The sequence below is a fragment of the Balaenoptera borealis genome (genome assembly GCF_965194805.1).
Source record: "Balaenoptera borealis genome assembly, chromosome: 3".
In the NCBI taxonomy this organism is placed as follows: Eukaryota; Metazoa; Chordata; class Mammalia; order Artiodactyla; family Balaenopteridae; genus Balaenoptera; species Balaenoptera borealis.
In genome coordinates, this window is record NC_138866.1 from 142792658 (window position 1) to 142807412 (window position 14755).

Genomic DNA, 14755 nt, shown 5'->3' on the forward strand with positions numbered 1-14755 from the left:
GTACAAATGGAGGCACCATCCCATATTTCTATATATTCATTAAAATTTCAGTTAAACTGTTAGATAACAGATGTTCCATCCTCCTGCTTAACAAATAAGGAGCTGGAAGGCCAGGCCCTGACCTCCCCAAGCCCCTCCTTTACAGGACCCCTTTCTGTCCCCCCACCTGTAGAATGAGGGGCCTCATGCCAACAGGTGTGGTCACACCACACACACCACCGTGGTGAGAGTGGGTGTCCTTGTCATGATCCCTTGAGTTTAGTAGGGAGTCCTAGGTCCTGAGTAGCCAGTGCATGATCTGGATGGAGTGGGGTTGTGGCCTTAGGGACGCACATTGCCTCATGGGAAGGGGTACAGCTGGAGGAAAGCCAGAGCAGGGCCTTATGTGACCCAGGGTTTTGATGGGGGGTTAGTCTTACCTAAGTCAAAGGGCAATACCAGCTCTAGGTGATTCCAATGCACAGGGTTCAGGACCACACTTTGAAAAAACACTGTCAGTGATAATACTAATTATTTTTAAAGAAACTGAGCTTCTACATTCAAATGAATTCTACCATCATTGAAATGGAGAGGTGAATAGCTCCTACTCAGCTTTCAGTATTCAAAGCATTTCTAAAATTCATTTTCAGAAATTGCCTTCAGGATCTACAAAACATTCCTTCAAATATCTTCGTAAGTAGCAAATTTCCCTCTTTCAAGGAATGATAACACAGTGAAAAGTGCCTAGACTTTTGCAGTCACATAGATCAGAGTTCCAATCCTGGCTTTCTCACATCGTTATTGTTATGTTGGTGGGTTTTCACAGCTGTAGAAGGCAGGTAATGGTACTTCCACAGATTTGCTGTGTGTGAAAGCTCCCGGCAACCAAAAATAATTCACCTGCTTTGAGGGTAGATCTGATTTGTTTAGAACTAGTTACATGACAGTTAGTGCCAAAGATGTTGAGTAAAATAGATGAATATCAGCAAAGATCAGCAAAAGGATTGTTTTCGTTTAAAGCCAAGGTTATGAAATAGACTGATTCTCTCATGCCACTCAAAACAATCTCTGAAGACAATTCCAACAGCATTTCTTAAAAAGACCAAACTTTATAAATAAATATATTGATTTCTAAAGTTCAAACGGTGAACATTATTTGGCTGTAAAATCTCTGTTCCATTTACTTAAAAATATACTATATGGCCAACTCTGGAGGTGGGCAGTTTATGTCTTGAATTCTCTCTTACCATCGCGGTTCAATTTGTTCTACTTGCATGGGACTCCTAACCAATATCTGCTGTTTCTGCAGATATTTCTTACTCTATTTGCACAATGGAATGACTGGCCGGAGGGAATCCCAGGTGACAAAACATGGGGCTGTGGCCGCTTTTACAAAATGGCCACAGAACATAATACATCCAACATTCTCAATCAGAATCAAATCTCTTTTTTGCACAGCCTGGCCTGTTCTCCTTCCATCTCACTGCAGTTTGTTCATTTTTTTTATATATATATAAATTTATTTATTTATTTATTTTTGGCTGCTTTGGGTCTTCGTTGCTGCGTGCGGGCTTTCTCTAGTTGCGGCGAGCGGGGGCTGCTCTTCGTTGCAGTGCACGGGTTTCTCATTGCGGTGGCTTCTCTTGTTGAGGAGAAGGGGCTCTAGGTGCATGGGCTTCAGTAGTTGCGGCGTGTGGGCTCAGTAGTTGTGATGCATGGGTTTAGCTGTTCCGAGACATGTGGGATCTTCCTGGACCAGGGCTCGAACCCGTGTCCCCTGCATTGGCAGGTGGATTCTTAACCACTGCTCCACCAGGGAAGTCCCTGTTTGTTCATTTTAATTTTAATTAAGAAGTCTTTCCTCTCTCGGGAGTGACAACAGAAAGAAGAAGGCAAAACCATAGTAAGATTTCCACATCCTCAGCTCATGTCCAAAAACCACTCTGACGTAATCAGAAATAAAGCTGACCAAAACTACATAGCAGTCAAACTCAGGTGGGTAACAAGAGAAGAAGGGCAGAAGCAGGTATGTTTAGAAAGTATTCTGCCTCAGAGAGATTTTTTTTCCTTAATGACAATATATGCAAATTATCCAAAATCCATTATTCCCTCATGCCTCTCCGGTTTTTATGGTGATTTTAGTAATCTGTACTTACCACATTCATTAGGCACATCTTTGGGGCCTTAAGTCAATTAAAATTAAACAGTGAACTGCAAATATATAGGACTACTATTAATTTGGAGACAGGGATTGTTCTGGTCACTGATCTTTTAGCTTGCCTTACTTTTCTCCATCAGGATTTCTCAAACAGCTGGTGCTGCTGACTACAGAGGGAATTAATCTCCCATAATATATCCATTTGCGGGGGGCTATACCCATGAGTTCCCAGAAAAACATTCTGAGGTTTGTAATTGTCTTTCTCAATGGCTCAGTCACCCAAATTCCTGGAGCCAAGACCTCCCATCACTTCATTCCTGCAAAAGCAGTTAAATAGTTTGCACAAGCTACGTACAAACATCAAGTCTCCTTTCCGGATCACCCTTGCATTTGTCCCTGCTGAATGGAGGGGGTTTTAGAGGATTAAGGTCTTAGGTCTGTTGGGAAATATCATCAAATGTCTCTGTAGGGCTTCCCTGGTGGCGCAGTGGTTGAGAATCTGCCTGCCAATGCAGGGGACACGGGTTCGAGGCCTGGTCTGGGAGGATCCCACATGCCGCGGAGCAACTGGGCCCGTGAGCCACAACTGCTGAGCCTGCGCATCTGGAGCCTGTGTTCCGCAACAAGAGAGGCTGCGACAGTGAGAGGCTCGCGCACCGTGATGAAGAGTGGCCCCCGCTCACTGCAACTAGAGAAAGCCCTCGCACAGAAATGAAGACCCAACACAGCCCAAGAAATAAATAAATAAATAAATAAATAAGTAAAAATTAAAAAAAAAAATGTCTCTGTTCACTGTGGACAGAACACCTGGTCCTGGTAAAATGAGGTTTAAAATAAATAATCACTCCTGTTACACTGTGACTCTAGTCCACCATATTTCTAGGATGCGTTGCCCTCAAGTTAATGCCTGTTTCAATTAAGCCTAATCATCCAAGAGGCTGGTATTTTTAAATGGAATGTAAAAACCATAGATTTCTTACAGGCCTACAAATAGGAAAATATCCTATCCATTTGGAGTAAGATACTTAACCACAAGCCCTGCTATCAGCCAGGAGCTATGTGGCCCCTCTGCCATGGGCATCCCACTTAGTCTTGGTCAGTGTGTCCCCAGCCTGAATTCTTTTATCGCTTTTTTAGAAACCAGACACCCAGACACTGTGTGTTTCTGTGTGCAAAGTGAAGTGAAAAAATGATGCAGTTTGTAGTGACTATTGTGGGTTGCTCCCCTCACAACATCCTTCCCATCCTTCCTCTCCACTGGGTTGCAGACTTGTGGTTTGGGTGGGACTGACCCCATCCCCAGTGTCAGGGGTGGAGAAGAAAGTATATAAAATGCCCAGGACCTGGCATCCTCTGGGGTTTAGTGATTGGCTGAGGTGAGCACATGACTTAAGTTGATCCAATCAGAGGGAAGCCAAGGACCTTTGCTCATTGCTAGGTTGTGAGGGCAGTTCCCTTGTGGAACAAGCAGTCTGCAAATAGGGCTAGAATTGCTAATGCAGCTTGGAGGGAAACCAGCCCAAATACTAGAATCGTTTCCAAAATTTTCTCAACATTATTTGCCTCTCAAGAACTGCTGGATGTTAGGGCTGGCACAGATCGGATCTCTAGAGTCTATTCTCTTTGCTTCCTTCTCTCCATTTTATAGATGAAGGAACCAAGGCTGGACAAGCTAGAGTGACCTGTCCTAAATTACATAGAACCACTATTTTGACTCAGCTTTTATCCAGAGTCTATTTGTTCCCCACCCCCAACAAAATTTTCTAACTCAATTTATATGTAGAAATAGTTTCTTAGTGTTAACACATTTGGATCAATTAACAGGGGAAATGATATTATAGCAAGAATTGTGGGGACAAAAGCAATTCCTTGGACCCATATAACCAACAGCCTGGATAATTAAAGTATGCATTTTGGGGAAGGGTAGAATGCAGAGCCTGATATCAGGAGTAATACAACTTTGTATCTAAAATTATGTAGAATTACCCATGGTAACAGAATTATCTGGAAAACCCTTCAACTCTTTATTTCATTATTCCTGTTCGTATTTCTTCTCTGTGCCTGTTACAAAAATCCAGTGGGATATGGCAAAGTTAACATGATGGTCCCAAACCCATTTCCTCTACCTTCTGGGCACACAGCTAGGTCACATTTCCCAGTGTCCTTTGCTGTAGTGTGTGGTCATATGACAGATTTGGGGCCAATGGGATGTGAGCAAAGAAGATGTGATCCAATTCCTAGCCTGCCCTTCAAAAGCACCCACATACAACTGTCCATGCTCTTTCACCGAACCAACACGTAGGTTACCTGTTGAAGAGGGTAGATCACATGCTGGAGGGAACCTGAGCCCTGGGATTACTGATGGAGCAGAGCTGCCTGCAGATCAGAAACACCAGCCAGGCTTTGCAGGAAGGGAAAACTTCTTTGGTATTAAACCACTAAGATTTCAGGGTTTATCAGGTACTCAGGGTAACACACCCAGCATCCCCTTAACTAATACAATAGGGATTGTCTACACCAAAGCTTCTTCTTAAAAAGATAATACAGAAGCCTCCATTAGCCCAGAACACACATCAGAGAGGGTCAGATTTAAAACAAGCATACCAGGAGAAAAAGGAACCCTCCTACACTGTTGGTGGGGATGTAAATTGGTAAAGTCACTATGGATAACATTATGGAGGTTCCTTAAAGAACTAAAAATAGAGTTGCCATATGATCCAGCAATCCCACCTGTGGGCATATATCTGGACAAAACTCTAATTCAAAAAGATGCATGCACCCCTATGTTCATAGCAGCACTATTTACAACAGCCAAGACATGGAAGCAGCTTAAACGTCCATGGACAGATGAATGGATGAAGAAGATGTGGTACATATATAAGATGGAATATTACTCAGCCATTAAAAAGAATGAAATAATGCCATTTGCAGCAACATGGATGGACCCAGAGATTATCATACTAAGTGAAGTAAGACGGACAGAGAAAGACAATTATCATATTATATCACTTATATGTGGAATCTAAAAAATGATACAAATTAACTTCCAAAACAGAAATAAACCCACAGACATAGAAAACAAATTTATGTTTACCAAAGGGGAAAGAGGGAAGAGGGATATATTAGAAGTTTGGGATTAACATATACACACTACTGTATATAAAATAGATAACCAATAAGGACCTACTGTATAGCACAGGAACTATATTCAATATTGGGTTGGCCAAAAAGTTCATTTGGGGTTTTCTGTAAAATGTTATGGAAAAACCCGAACGAACTTTTTGGCCACCCAATATTTTGTAATAATCTATAAGGGAAAAGAATCTGAAAAGAAGAGTTGAGCTGCACAGTGGAAGATGGCAGTGTGGGAAGACATGGAGTTCGCATCTTCCCACAACTAGGGCACCTGCCAGACGCTGGTGGGGGACCTCAATGCCTAAGGAGACAGGAGGAACCCCTGAGTGACTGGGTAGGATGTGGGGGGAGTGAGGGGGGAGGAGAAGTGGAGACCAGACAGGACCTGTGCCCCTGAGGGGTGGCTGGGAGCAGGTAGGGGTTCCCATGCCTGGAGGGACCCTTGGGGGCTTGGTGGATCGGGGGGAGCACGCCTAGCATTTCCCCTGCCCAGTCGCGCCCTGGGAAGCCTGCAGGGCTCCCACACTCGTTACTCCACCCTCCAAGGCCCCCTCCAGGCCGCATTGGTCCTAGGGGCATAGGAGGGAGGTGGGGGGGGTGCAAAAGAGGAGAGGCGGATGGAGGAGGAACCCTCCAGGACTGGAGGACCAGGGGAGGCATGGCAACTGTTTCCCTCAAGCCCTGGGACGCCTGCTGGGCTCCCAGGCCTGGTCCTCCATTCTCTGAGGCTCCCTCTGGCTGCAGGGGTCCTAGGGGCATAGGAGGGAAGGAGGGAGGGAAGAAGAAGAGAGGCCAATGGGGTGGGGCCCTCAAGGATGGGGGAATGCGCCTAGCATTTCCCCCACCCACTCGGGCCCAGTGAGCCTGCTGGGGTCCTGGACCTGGTCCTCCGACCTCCAAGGCCAAAGGCACTCCTGGGCCCCTCCTGTTGCGTTGAGCCTAAGCCCCACCCCCCAACCCCCCAGGGCCTTTTCCAGTCCTAAGCATAGGCTGCACCCACCACCTAAACCCCGCCCCTGCCTAAGCCCCGCCCCCCACAGCCAAGGCCTTTTCTGGCTCTTTTTTTTCCTCCTCTTTTTACTATTTAGGTTCTGTTTTACCTTCCAGTTGTTGCTTCATCTATATATATATTTTTTTTTCTTTCTAACATATGTTAGTTTTCGAATCTTATTTTATTTTTTACTCTTTATTATTGTTCTGCTCATTTTTTTCTTTTTTCTTTTTCCTTCTTTCTTATTTTTTTCTTTTTATTTTGCCTCCCCACATGGCTTGCAGGATCTTGGTTCACAAGCTGGGGGTTGGACCAGAGCTCCTGTGGTGGGAGCTCTGAGTCTGAACCACTGGACTAACAGAGAACCTCAGACCCCAGGGAATATTCATTGGAGTGAGGTCTCCATGAGGTCCTCATCTCTGTACCAAAACCCAGCTCTACCCAACAGCCTACAAACTCCAGTGCTGGAAGCCTCAGGTCAAATAACCAGAAAGACAGGAACACAATCCCACATATCAAAAAAAAAAAAAAAAAAAATGAAATGACAAAAAAAACAGATACAGGAGCAAGTCTTGTAGGATAAAAAACTACAAGACTAAATAAATAAAGAAGAAATAGGAAACCTACCTGAAAAAAGGATTCAGAGTAATGATAGTAAAGATGATCCAGAATTTCAGAAATAGAATGGAGGCACAGGTTGAGAAAATACAAGAAATGTTTAACAAAGATCTAGAAGAACTAAAGAACAAACAAACAGAGATGAACAACACAATACTGAAATGAAAAATACACTAGAAGGACTCAATAACAGAATAACTGAGGCAGAAGAACGAATAAATGAGCTGGAAGACAGAATGGTGGGATTCACTGCCGCAAAACAGAATAAACAAGAAAGAATGAAAAGAAATGAAGACAGTTTAAGAGACCTCTGGGACAACACTAAAAGTACCAACATTCCAATTATAGGGCTCCCAGAAGAAGAAGAGAAAAAGTAACGGTCTGAGAAAATATTTGAAGAGATTATAGTGGAAAACTTCCCTAACATGGGAAAGGAAATAGTCACCCAAGTCCAGGAAGTGCATAGAGTCCCATATAGGATAAATCCTAGGAGAAACACACCAAGACACATATTAATCAAACTAACAAAGATTAAATTCAAAGAAAAAATATTAAAAGCAGCAAGGGAAAAGCAAAAATAACATACAAAGGAATTCCCATAAGGTTATCAACTGATTTTTCAACAGAAACTCTGCAGGCCAGAAAGGAGTGGCAGGATATACTTAAAGTGATGAAAGAGAAAAACCTACAACCAAGATTACTCTACCCAGCAAGGATCTCATTCAGATTCGATGGAGAAATCAAAAGCTTTTCAGACAAGCAAAAGCTAAGAGAATTCAGCACCACCAAACCAGTTTTACAACAAAGGCTAAAGGAACCTCTCTAGGTGGGAAACACAAGAGGAGAAAAAGATCCCCCAAAACAAACCCAAAACAATTAAGAAAATGGTCATAGGAACATACATATCGATAACAACCTTGAATGTAAATGGATTAAATGCTCCAAACAAAAGACACAGGCTGGCTGACTGGATACAAAAACAAGACCCATATATATGCTGTCTACAAGAGACCCACTTCAGACCTAGGGACACATACACTGAAAGTGAGGGGATGGAAAAAGATATTCCATGCAAATGGAAATCAAAAGAAAGCTGGAATAGCAATACTGGTATCAGATAAGACAGACTTTAAAATAAAGAGTGCTACAAGAGATAAGGAGTACACTACATAATGATCAAGGGATCACTCCCAGAAGATATAACAATTATAAATATTTATGCACCCAACTTAGGAGCACCTCAATACATAAGGCAAATGCTGACAACCATAAAAGGGGAAATTGACAGTAACACAATAATAGTAAGTGACTTTAATACCCCACTTACACCAATGGATAGATCATCCAAACAGAAAATAAATAAGGAAACACAAGCTTTAAATGACACAATAGACCAGATAGATTTAATTGATATTTATAGGACATTCCACCCATAAGTGGCAGAATACACTTTCTTCTCAAGTGCACATGGAACATGTTCCAGGATAGATCACATCTTGGGTCACAAATCAAGCCTCAGAAAATTTAAGAAAGTTGAAATCATATCAAGCATCTTTTCTGACCACAATGCTATGAGACTGGAAATCAATTACAGGAAAAAAAAAACTGTAAAAAACACAAATACATGGAGACTAAACAGTGCACTACTAAATAACCAAGAGATCACTGAAAAAATCAAAGAAGAAATTTGAAAATATGTGGAAACAAGTGACGATGAAAACATGACAACCCAAAACCTATGGGATGCTGCAAAAGCAGTTCTAAGAGGGAAGTTTATAGCAATTCAATCTCACCTCAAGAAACAAGAAAAACTCAAATAAACAATCTAACCTTACACCTAAAGCAACTAGAGAAAGATGAAAAAAGGCAACCCAAAGTCAGTAGAAGGAAAGAAATCATAAAGATCAGAGCAGAAATGAATGAAATAGAAATGAAGAAAACAATAGCAAAGATCAATAAAACTAAAAGTTCATTCTTTGAGAAGGTAAACAAAATTGATAAACCTTTAGTCAGACTCATCAAGAAAAAAAGGGAGAAGGTGCAAATCAATAAAATTAGAAATGAAAAAGGAGAAATCACAACTGACACCACAGAAATACAAAGGATTATAAGAGACTACTACAAACAACTATACGCCAATAAAATGGACAACCACAAAGAAATGGACAAATTCTTGGAAAGGTAAAATTTCCCAAGACTGAATCAGGAAGAATTAGAAAATATAAACAGACCTATAACAAGTAAAGAAATTGAAACTGTAATTTAAAATCTTCCAACAAATAAAAGTCCAGGACCAGATGGCTTCACAGGTGAATTCTATCAAACATTTAGAGAAGAGCTAATACCTATCCTTCTCAAACTCTTCCAAAAAACTGCAGAGAGAGGAACACTCCCAAATTCATTCTACGAAGCCACCATCACCCTGATACCAAAACTAGACAAAAATATTACAGACCAATATCACTGATGAACATAGATGCAAAAATCTGAGCAAAATACTAGCAAACAGAATCCTACAACACATTAAAAGGATCATACACCATAATCAAGTGGGATTTATCCCTGGAATGCAAGAATTCTTCAATATACACAAATCAATCAATGTGATACGCCATATTAACAAATAAGGAATAAAAACCATATGATCATCTCAATAGATGCAGTAAAAGCTTTTGACAAAATCCAACACCAATTTATGATGAAAACTCTCCAGGAAATGGGCATAGATGGAGACTACCTCAACATAATAAAGGCCATATATGACAAACCCACAGCAAACATCATACTCAATGGTGAAAAACTGAAAGCATTTCCACTAAGATTAGGAACAAGACAAAGATGTCCACTCTCGCCACTCTTATTAAACATAGTTTTGGAAGGCCTAGTCACAGCAATCAGAGAAGAATAAGAAATAAAAAGAATACAAATTGGAAAAGAATAAGTAAAACTGTCACTGTTTGCAGATGACATGATACTATACACAGAAAATCCTAAAGATGCTACTAGAAAACTACCAGAACTAATCAGTGAATTTGGTAAGGTTGCAGATACAAAATTAATGCACAGAAATCTCTGACATTCCTATACACTAACAATGAAAAATCAGAGAAATTAAGGAAACAATTCCATTTACCATGGCAACAAAAAGAATAAAATACGTAGGAATAAACCTACCTAAGAAGGAAAAAGACTTATACTCAGAAAACTATAAAACACTGATGAAAGAAATCAAAGATAACATAAACAAATGGAGAAATATACCATGTTCTTGGATTGGAAGAATCAATATTGTGAAAATGACTATACTACCCAAAGCAATCTACAGATTCAATGCAATCCCTATCAAACTACCAATGGCATCCTTCACAGAATTAGAACAAAAAACTTTACAATTTTTATGGAAACACAAAAGACCCCAAATAGCCAAAGCAATCCTGAGAAAGAAAAATGGAGGTGGAGGAATCAGGCTCCCCAACTTCAAATTATACTACAAAGCTACAGTAATCAAGACAATATGGTACTGGCACAAAAACAGAAATATAGATCAATGGTACAGGATAGAAAGCCCAGAGATAAACCCACTCACCTATGGTCACCTAATCTATGACACAGGAGGCAAGAACAGACAATGGAGAAAAGACAGCCTCTTCAATAAGTGGTGCTGGGAAAACTGGACAGTTACATGTAAAAGGAAGAAATTAGAACACTCCCTAACACCATACAGAAAAATAAACTCAAAATGGATTAAAGACCTAAATGTAAGGCCAGACACTATAAAACTCTTAGAGGAAAACATAGGAAGAACACTCTTTGACATAAACGACAGCAAGATCTTTTTTGACCCAACTCCTAGAGTAATGAAAATAAAAAAAATAAATAAGCAAATGGACCTAATTAAACTTAAAAGCTTTTGCACAGCAAAGGAAACCATAAATAAGAGGAAAAAATAACCCTCAGAATGTGAGAAAATACTTGCAAATGAAGCAATGGACAAATGTTTAACCACCAAAATATACAAACAGCTCATGCAGTTCAATATCAAAAAAACAAACAACCCAATTGAAAAATGGGCAGAAGACCTAAAAAGACATTTCACCAAAGAAGACATACAGATGGCCAAGAGACACATGAAAAGATGCTCAACATCACTAATTATTAGAGAAATGCAATTCAAAACTACAATGAAGTATCACCTTACACTGGTCAGAATGGCCATCATCAAAAAATCTACAAACAGTAAACGCTGGAGAGGGTGTGGAGAAAAGGGAACCCTCTTGCACTGTTGGTAGGAATGTAAGTTGATAGAGCCACTATGGAGAACAGTATGGAGGTTCCTTAAAAAACTAAAAATAGAACTACCATATGACCCAGCAATCCCACTACTGGGCATATACCCTGAGAAAACCATAATTCAAAAAGAGTCATGTACCACAATGTTCATTGCAGCACCATTTACAATAGCCAGGACATGGAAACAACCTGAATGTCCAACGATAGATGAATGGATAAAGAAGATGTGGTACATATATACAATGGAATATTACTCAGCCATAAAAAAGGAAAGAGATTGGATCATTTGTAGATGTGGATGGACCTAGAGTCTGTCATACAGAGTGAAGTAAGTTAGAAAGAGAAAAACAAATATCGTATATTAACACATATATGTGGAATCTAGAAAAATGGTACCTATGAAATTATGTGTAGGGTAGGAATTGAGACGTAGATGTAGAGAACAGACATGTGGACACAGAGGGGGAAGAGGAGGGTGGGACAAATTGGGAGATTAGGTTTGACATAAATACACTACCATGTGTAAAATAGATAGCTAGTGGGAACCTGCTGTATAGCACAGGGAGCTCAGGTCGGTGCTCTGTGACGACCTAGATGGGTGGGCTAGGGAGAGTGGGAGGGAGGTCCAAGAGGGAGGGGATATAGGTATACATATAGCTAATTCACTTCGTTGTACAACAGAAACTAACACAACATTGTAAAGCAATTTTACTCCAATAAATAAATAAATAAGAATAACTGGATCTCTTTGCTGTACATCTGAAACTAACACAACATTGTAAGTCAACTATACTTCAATAAATACACACCAAGGAAGGGAATGGGTAGAGAATTGTTGGTCAGTTTCAGGGGCAGTTTCTGTTCCTCCCTATGGTCTGCAGGATTCTGGATGATGCCAAAGCCTACACCCATAATCAGTGGTTCACCAAACATAATTTTGAAGGGTAATGATGATATTACCCAGGATACTCAAAAGGCATAATCAAATTCAAAACTGCTGCCTTCTCCCTACTTTACTCTTAATAAAATCCAATAGTGAAAGTTAATGTTGCCAAGTCTCTGCCTAGAAAATCCAGTTTTTGCAATTATCCAAGATAATAAAATTGTCTCAGCTGAAACCAAGACCTTGTCTGTAAGGGCTGCTCCACGTTTGCAGCCGGCACTAAAATGGAAGGTATACGAGAGCACCACCCTGAGGGGGAGGGGGCATGATGATCCAAGGTCAGGCCAAGGCCAAGTCATCAATTTGGCCAAGTCACCAACTTCTTGGCTTCTGTTACAACATCTATAAAATGGGGTTATTGAGCCTAACTTGCTGTGAGGAGGAGGGGTGGAGGAGATGCAGGTTGAAGTCCTTTCAAAGAAAAGGAAGAAAAGAAGAAAGGAAAGGAGAGAAGGAGGGAGGAAGTGAGGGAGGGTAGACTGTATTATTTCCAGAAAGACATGTGTACTGAAATTAGCCATGTGTCTCCAGTGTTGGAATTTCTTTAGAAAGATCAAGGTCATACACAGGAACTGTGAGTGAGTGTGGGAATAAGGCTGAGGACAGGGAATGCTGTTCGGATGCAGGTGTCATAGTAACAAGGGCCCCTGGGTTCTTTTAAGCCAGTGCACTCACCATAGTGTGGAATGATGCTCCAGGCCATGGCAGACGCATAGATGCCCCCAGTCATCCAGAAGATGCCTAACCAACTGAGATGCTCTCCTCGTTTCTCCCGGGACAAGAATTCAGAAAAATAGGCAAAAACAATGGGCAGAGCGCCCCCAATACTGCAGAGAGAAAATGCCAGAAAGTAAGAACCAAGTCAGACACTAAAAATGGTCATAGCAGGAACCCAATTGCCTTGTCCCACCCTTAGGCTCAGTGGTGAAATAACCCAGTGAATTCGAAAGACCGGCCAAGGCAGTGTTGGATGATTTTGACCTTATGACTGACTTTACAACCTAACCCCTTTCTAAGGTTCAACTTTAACACAGTATCTTGGAAGTCAAACAAAAACTCAGTTCAAAGTTTTCTGGAGGTACCACTCAGAGTCAGGGTATCAGGATGGATGGACCACTGGTCTTGGGGTGGGCGGGTGTCCAGCTGAAGCTCTGTAATTACGCACCCTATGCCTGAGATGAGTCTGCAGAAGAGGAAGGCCCCATATCCCTGCACGAAGGAAGAGAGGGAGGCGAAGGAGGCGTTGATGGCCAGGGACATGCTGAGGACTCGCTTCCTCCCCAGCTTATCAGCCAGGCCCCCCAGGATGAAGGCTCCCCCCATCATTCCTAGGTAGACTATCAGCCCTGTGAGGAGGAGAAAGAGAGAGGAGAGGGTGGAGAGAGAATACAAGAGATTAGAGACCATGCAACATTTTAGAAAATCTGATGCCCATTTTAATGCATCCTAGAAATTCTGTGTCACAGACATAAAAGGTGGAATGTGACAGATGTTGGTGGCCAATTAGAAAAGTTGGACAAATGTGACTTCTTAGGAATGCTATTCAAAAAATAATAGTCTCACCAGGTTTACACATAGGTACACATACTAAAATAGATCAACCATAGCTGAGTTTGATGTATCTTTTTTCAGATGCATAATCTGCAGATGAGGGAAATTCTGTCATTTTATTTTTAAGCAAAACAAGTGTTGGTGCTACGAAAGTCCTTACCTGTGGGGTTACGTTTAGAGAAGTTTTCCAGGGAAAATTGTGGCCAAGCAGGTATGGGGAACAATGGGAAGGAAAAACATGGTGCAAGTTGAAAACAGCAATTACCAACAAGACAGCTTATTTTATTAAACACCCAAGAAGGACCTTTTCCAAGCCACAACCAACATTCAGATTTCTTAGGGGAATATGGAAGAGAGTAGCAATGAGCTATCCTTTCTTCAACACATGTAACTACTATGTGTCTTGTAATAGAATCAGTTAATTTATGATATCATTTAAATACATTGTTGTAGACACATTTATGGAATTCCAGTGAAGCCAGCAAGCATCCTCATAGAGTTGGCAAATCTCCAGAAGCACATGGATAATTCTTTCCTACTGAATATTGAGTACTTACTAATTATCAACGACTGTGCTAGTACATCATTTACCAAACTCAAGAAGGAAATTTTGGAGAATGTCTTTCATGCAGTGGAAATACTGAATACGAATTAGGTAAGTGTTCTTTTGCTCAGCCTTGACTGTAAATCAAACGAAGAACATCATTTGTCTTTCACAGAAAGGAAGTTTCTCCTGACCTGCGGATGCTTTATTTATGCAGATATGTGCTGGGAAGGGCCCATGTAAAGCAAAGAGCTTCATTAGCTGGTTAATCAACTGGAAGATAGGTCCCCAAAAGGAACAATTCAGCTATGCTCTGCTTTATCTTCCCAGTGGCAGATTTCCTTCTTTTATTATTTTTATTCCATGAGATGAAAAGAAATGATAACTTTGGTGCTGTCAATGGTTTTCACTAACTAGGATTCCCTTCCCTCATGTGAGTTGTAACTTTTCACCTCTACACCGCTCAAAGTCATGAAATATGTTATTTCCTTTTTCTTTTCCGTATATGTCACTTCATTAAATATGCCTGAGTCTATAAGCATTCAT

The 14755-nt window shown here is 41.0% G+C and overlaps 1 protein-coding gene across 5 annotated transcripts in view; it reads right to left on the reverse strand.

Annotated features, from left to right (window-relative positions):
- Positions 1-14755, reverse strand: part of SV2B (synaptic vesicle glycoprotein 2B) — a 259567-nt gene that overhangs the window by 36154 nt on the left and 208658 nt on the right. For all 5 annotated transcript variants that reach the window (XM_082388923.1, XM_082388921.1, XM_082388924.1 and 2 more), the window contains 2 exons: positions 13280-13460; positions 12790-12941 (listed from right to left, as the gene is read on the reverse strand). In XM_082388923.1, the coding sequence (XP_082245049.1) occupies positions 12790-12941; positions 13280-13460 (333 nt within the window). The remainder of the gene's footprint in view (positions 1-12789; positions 12942-13279; positions 13461-14755) is intronic.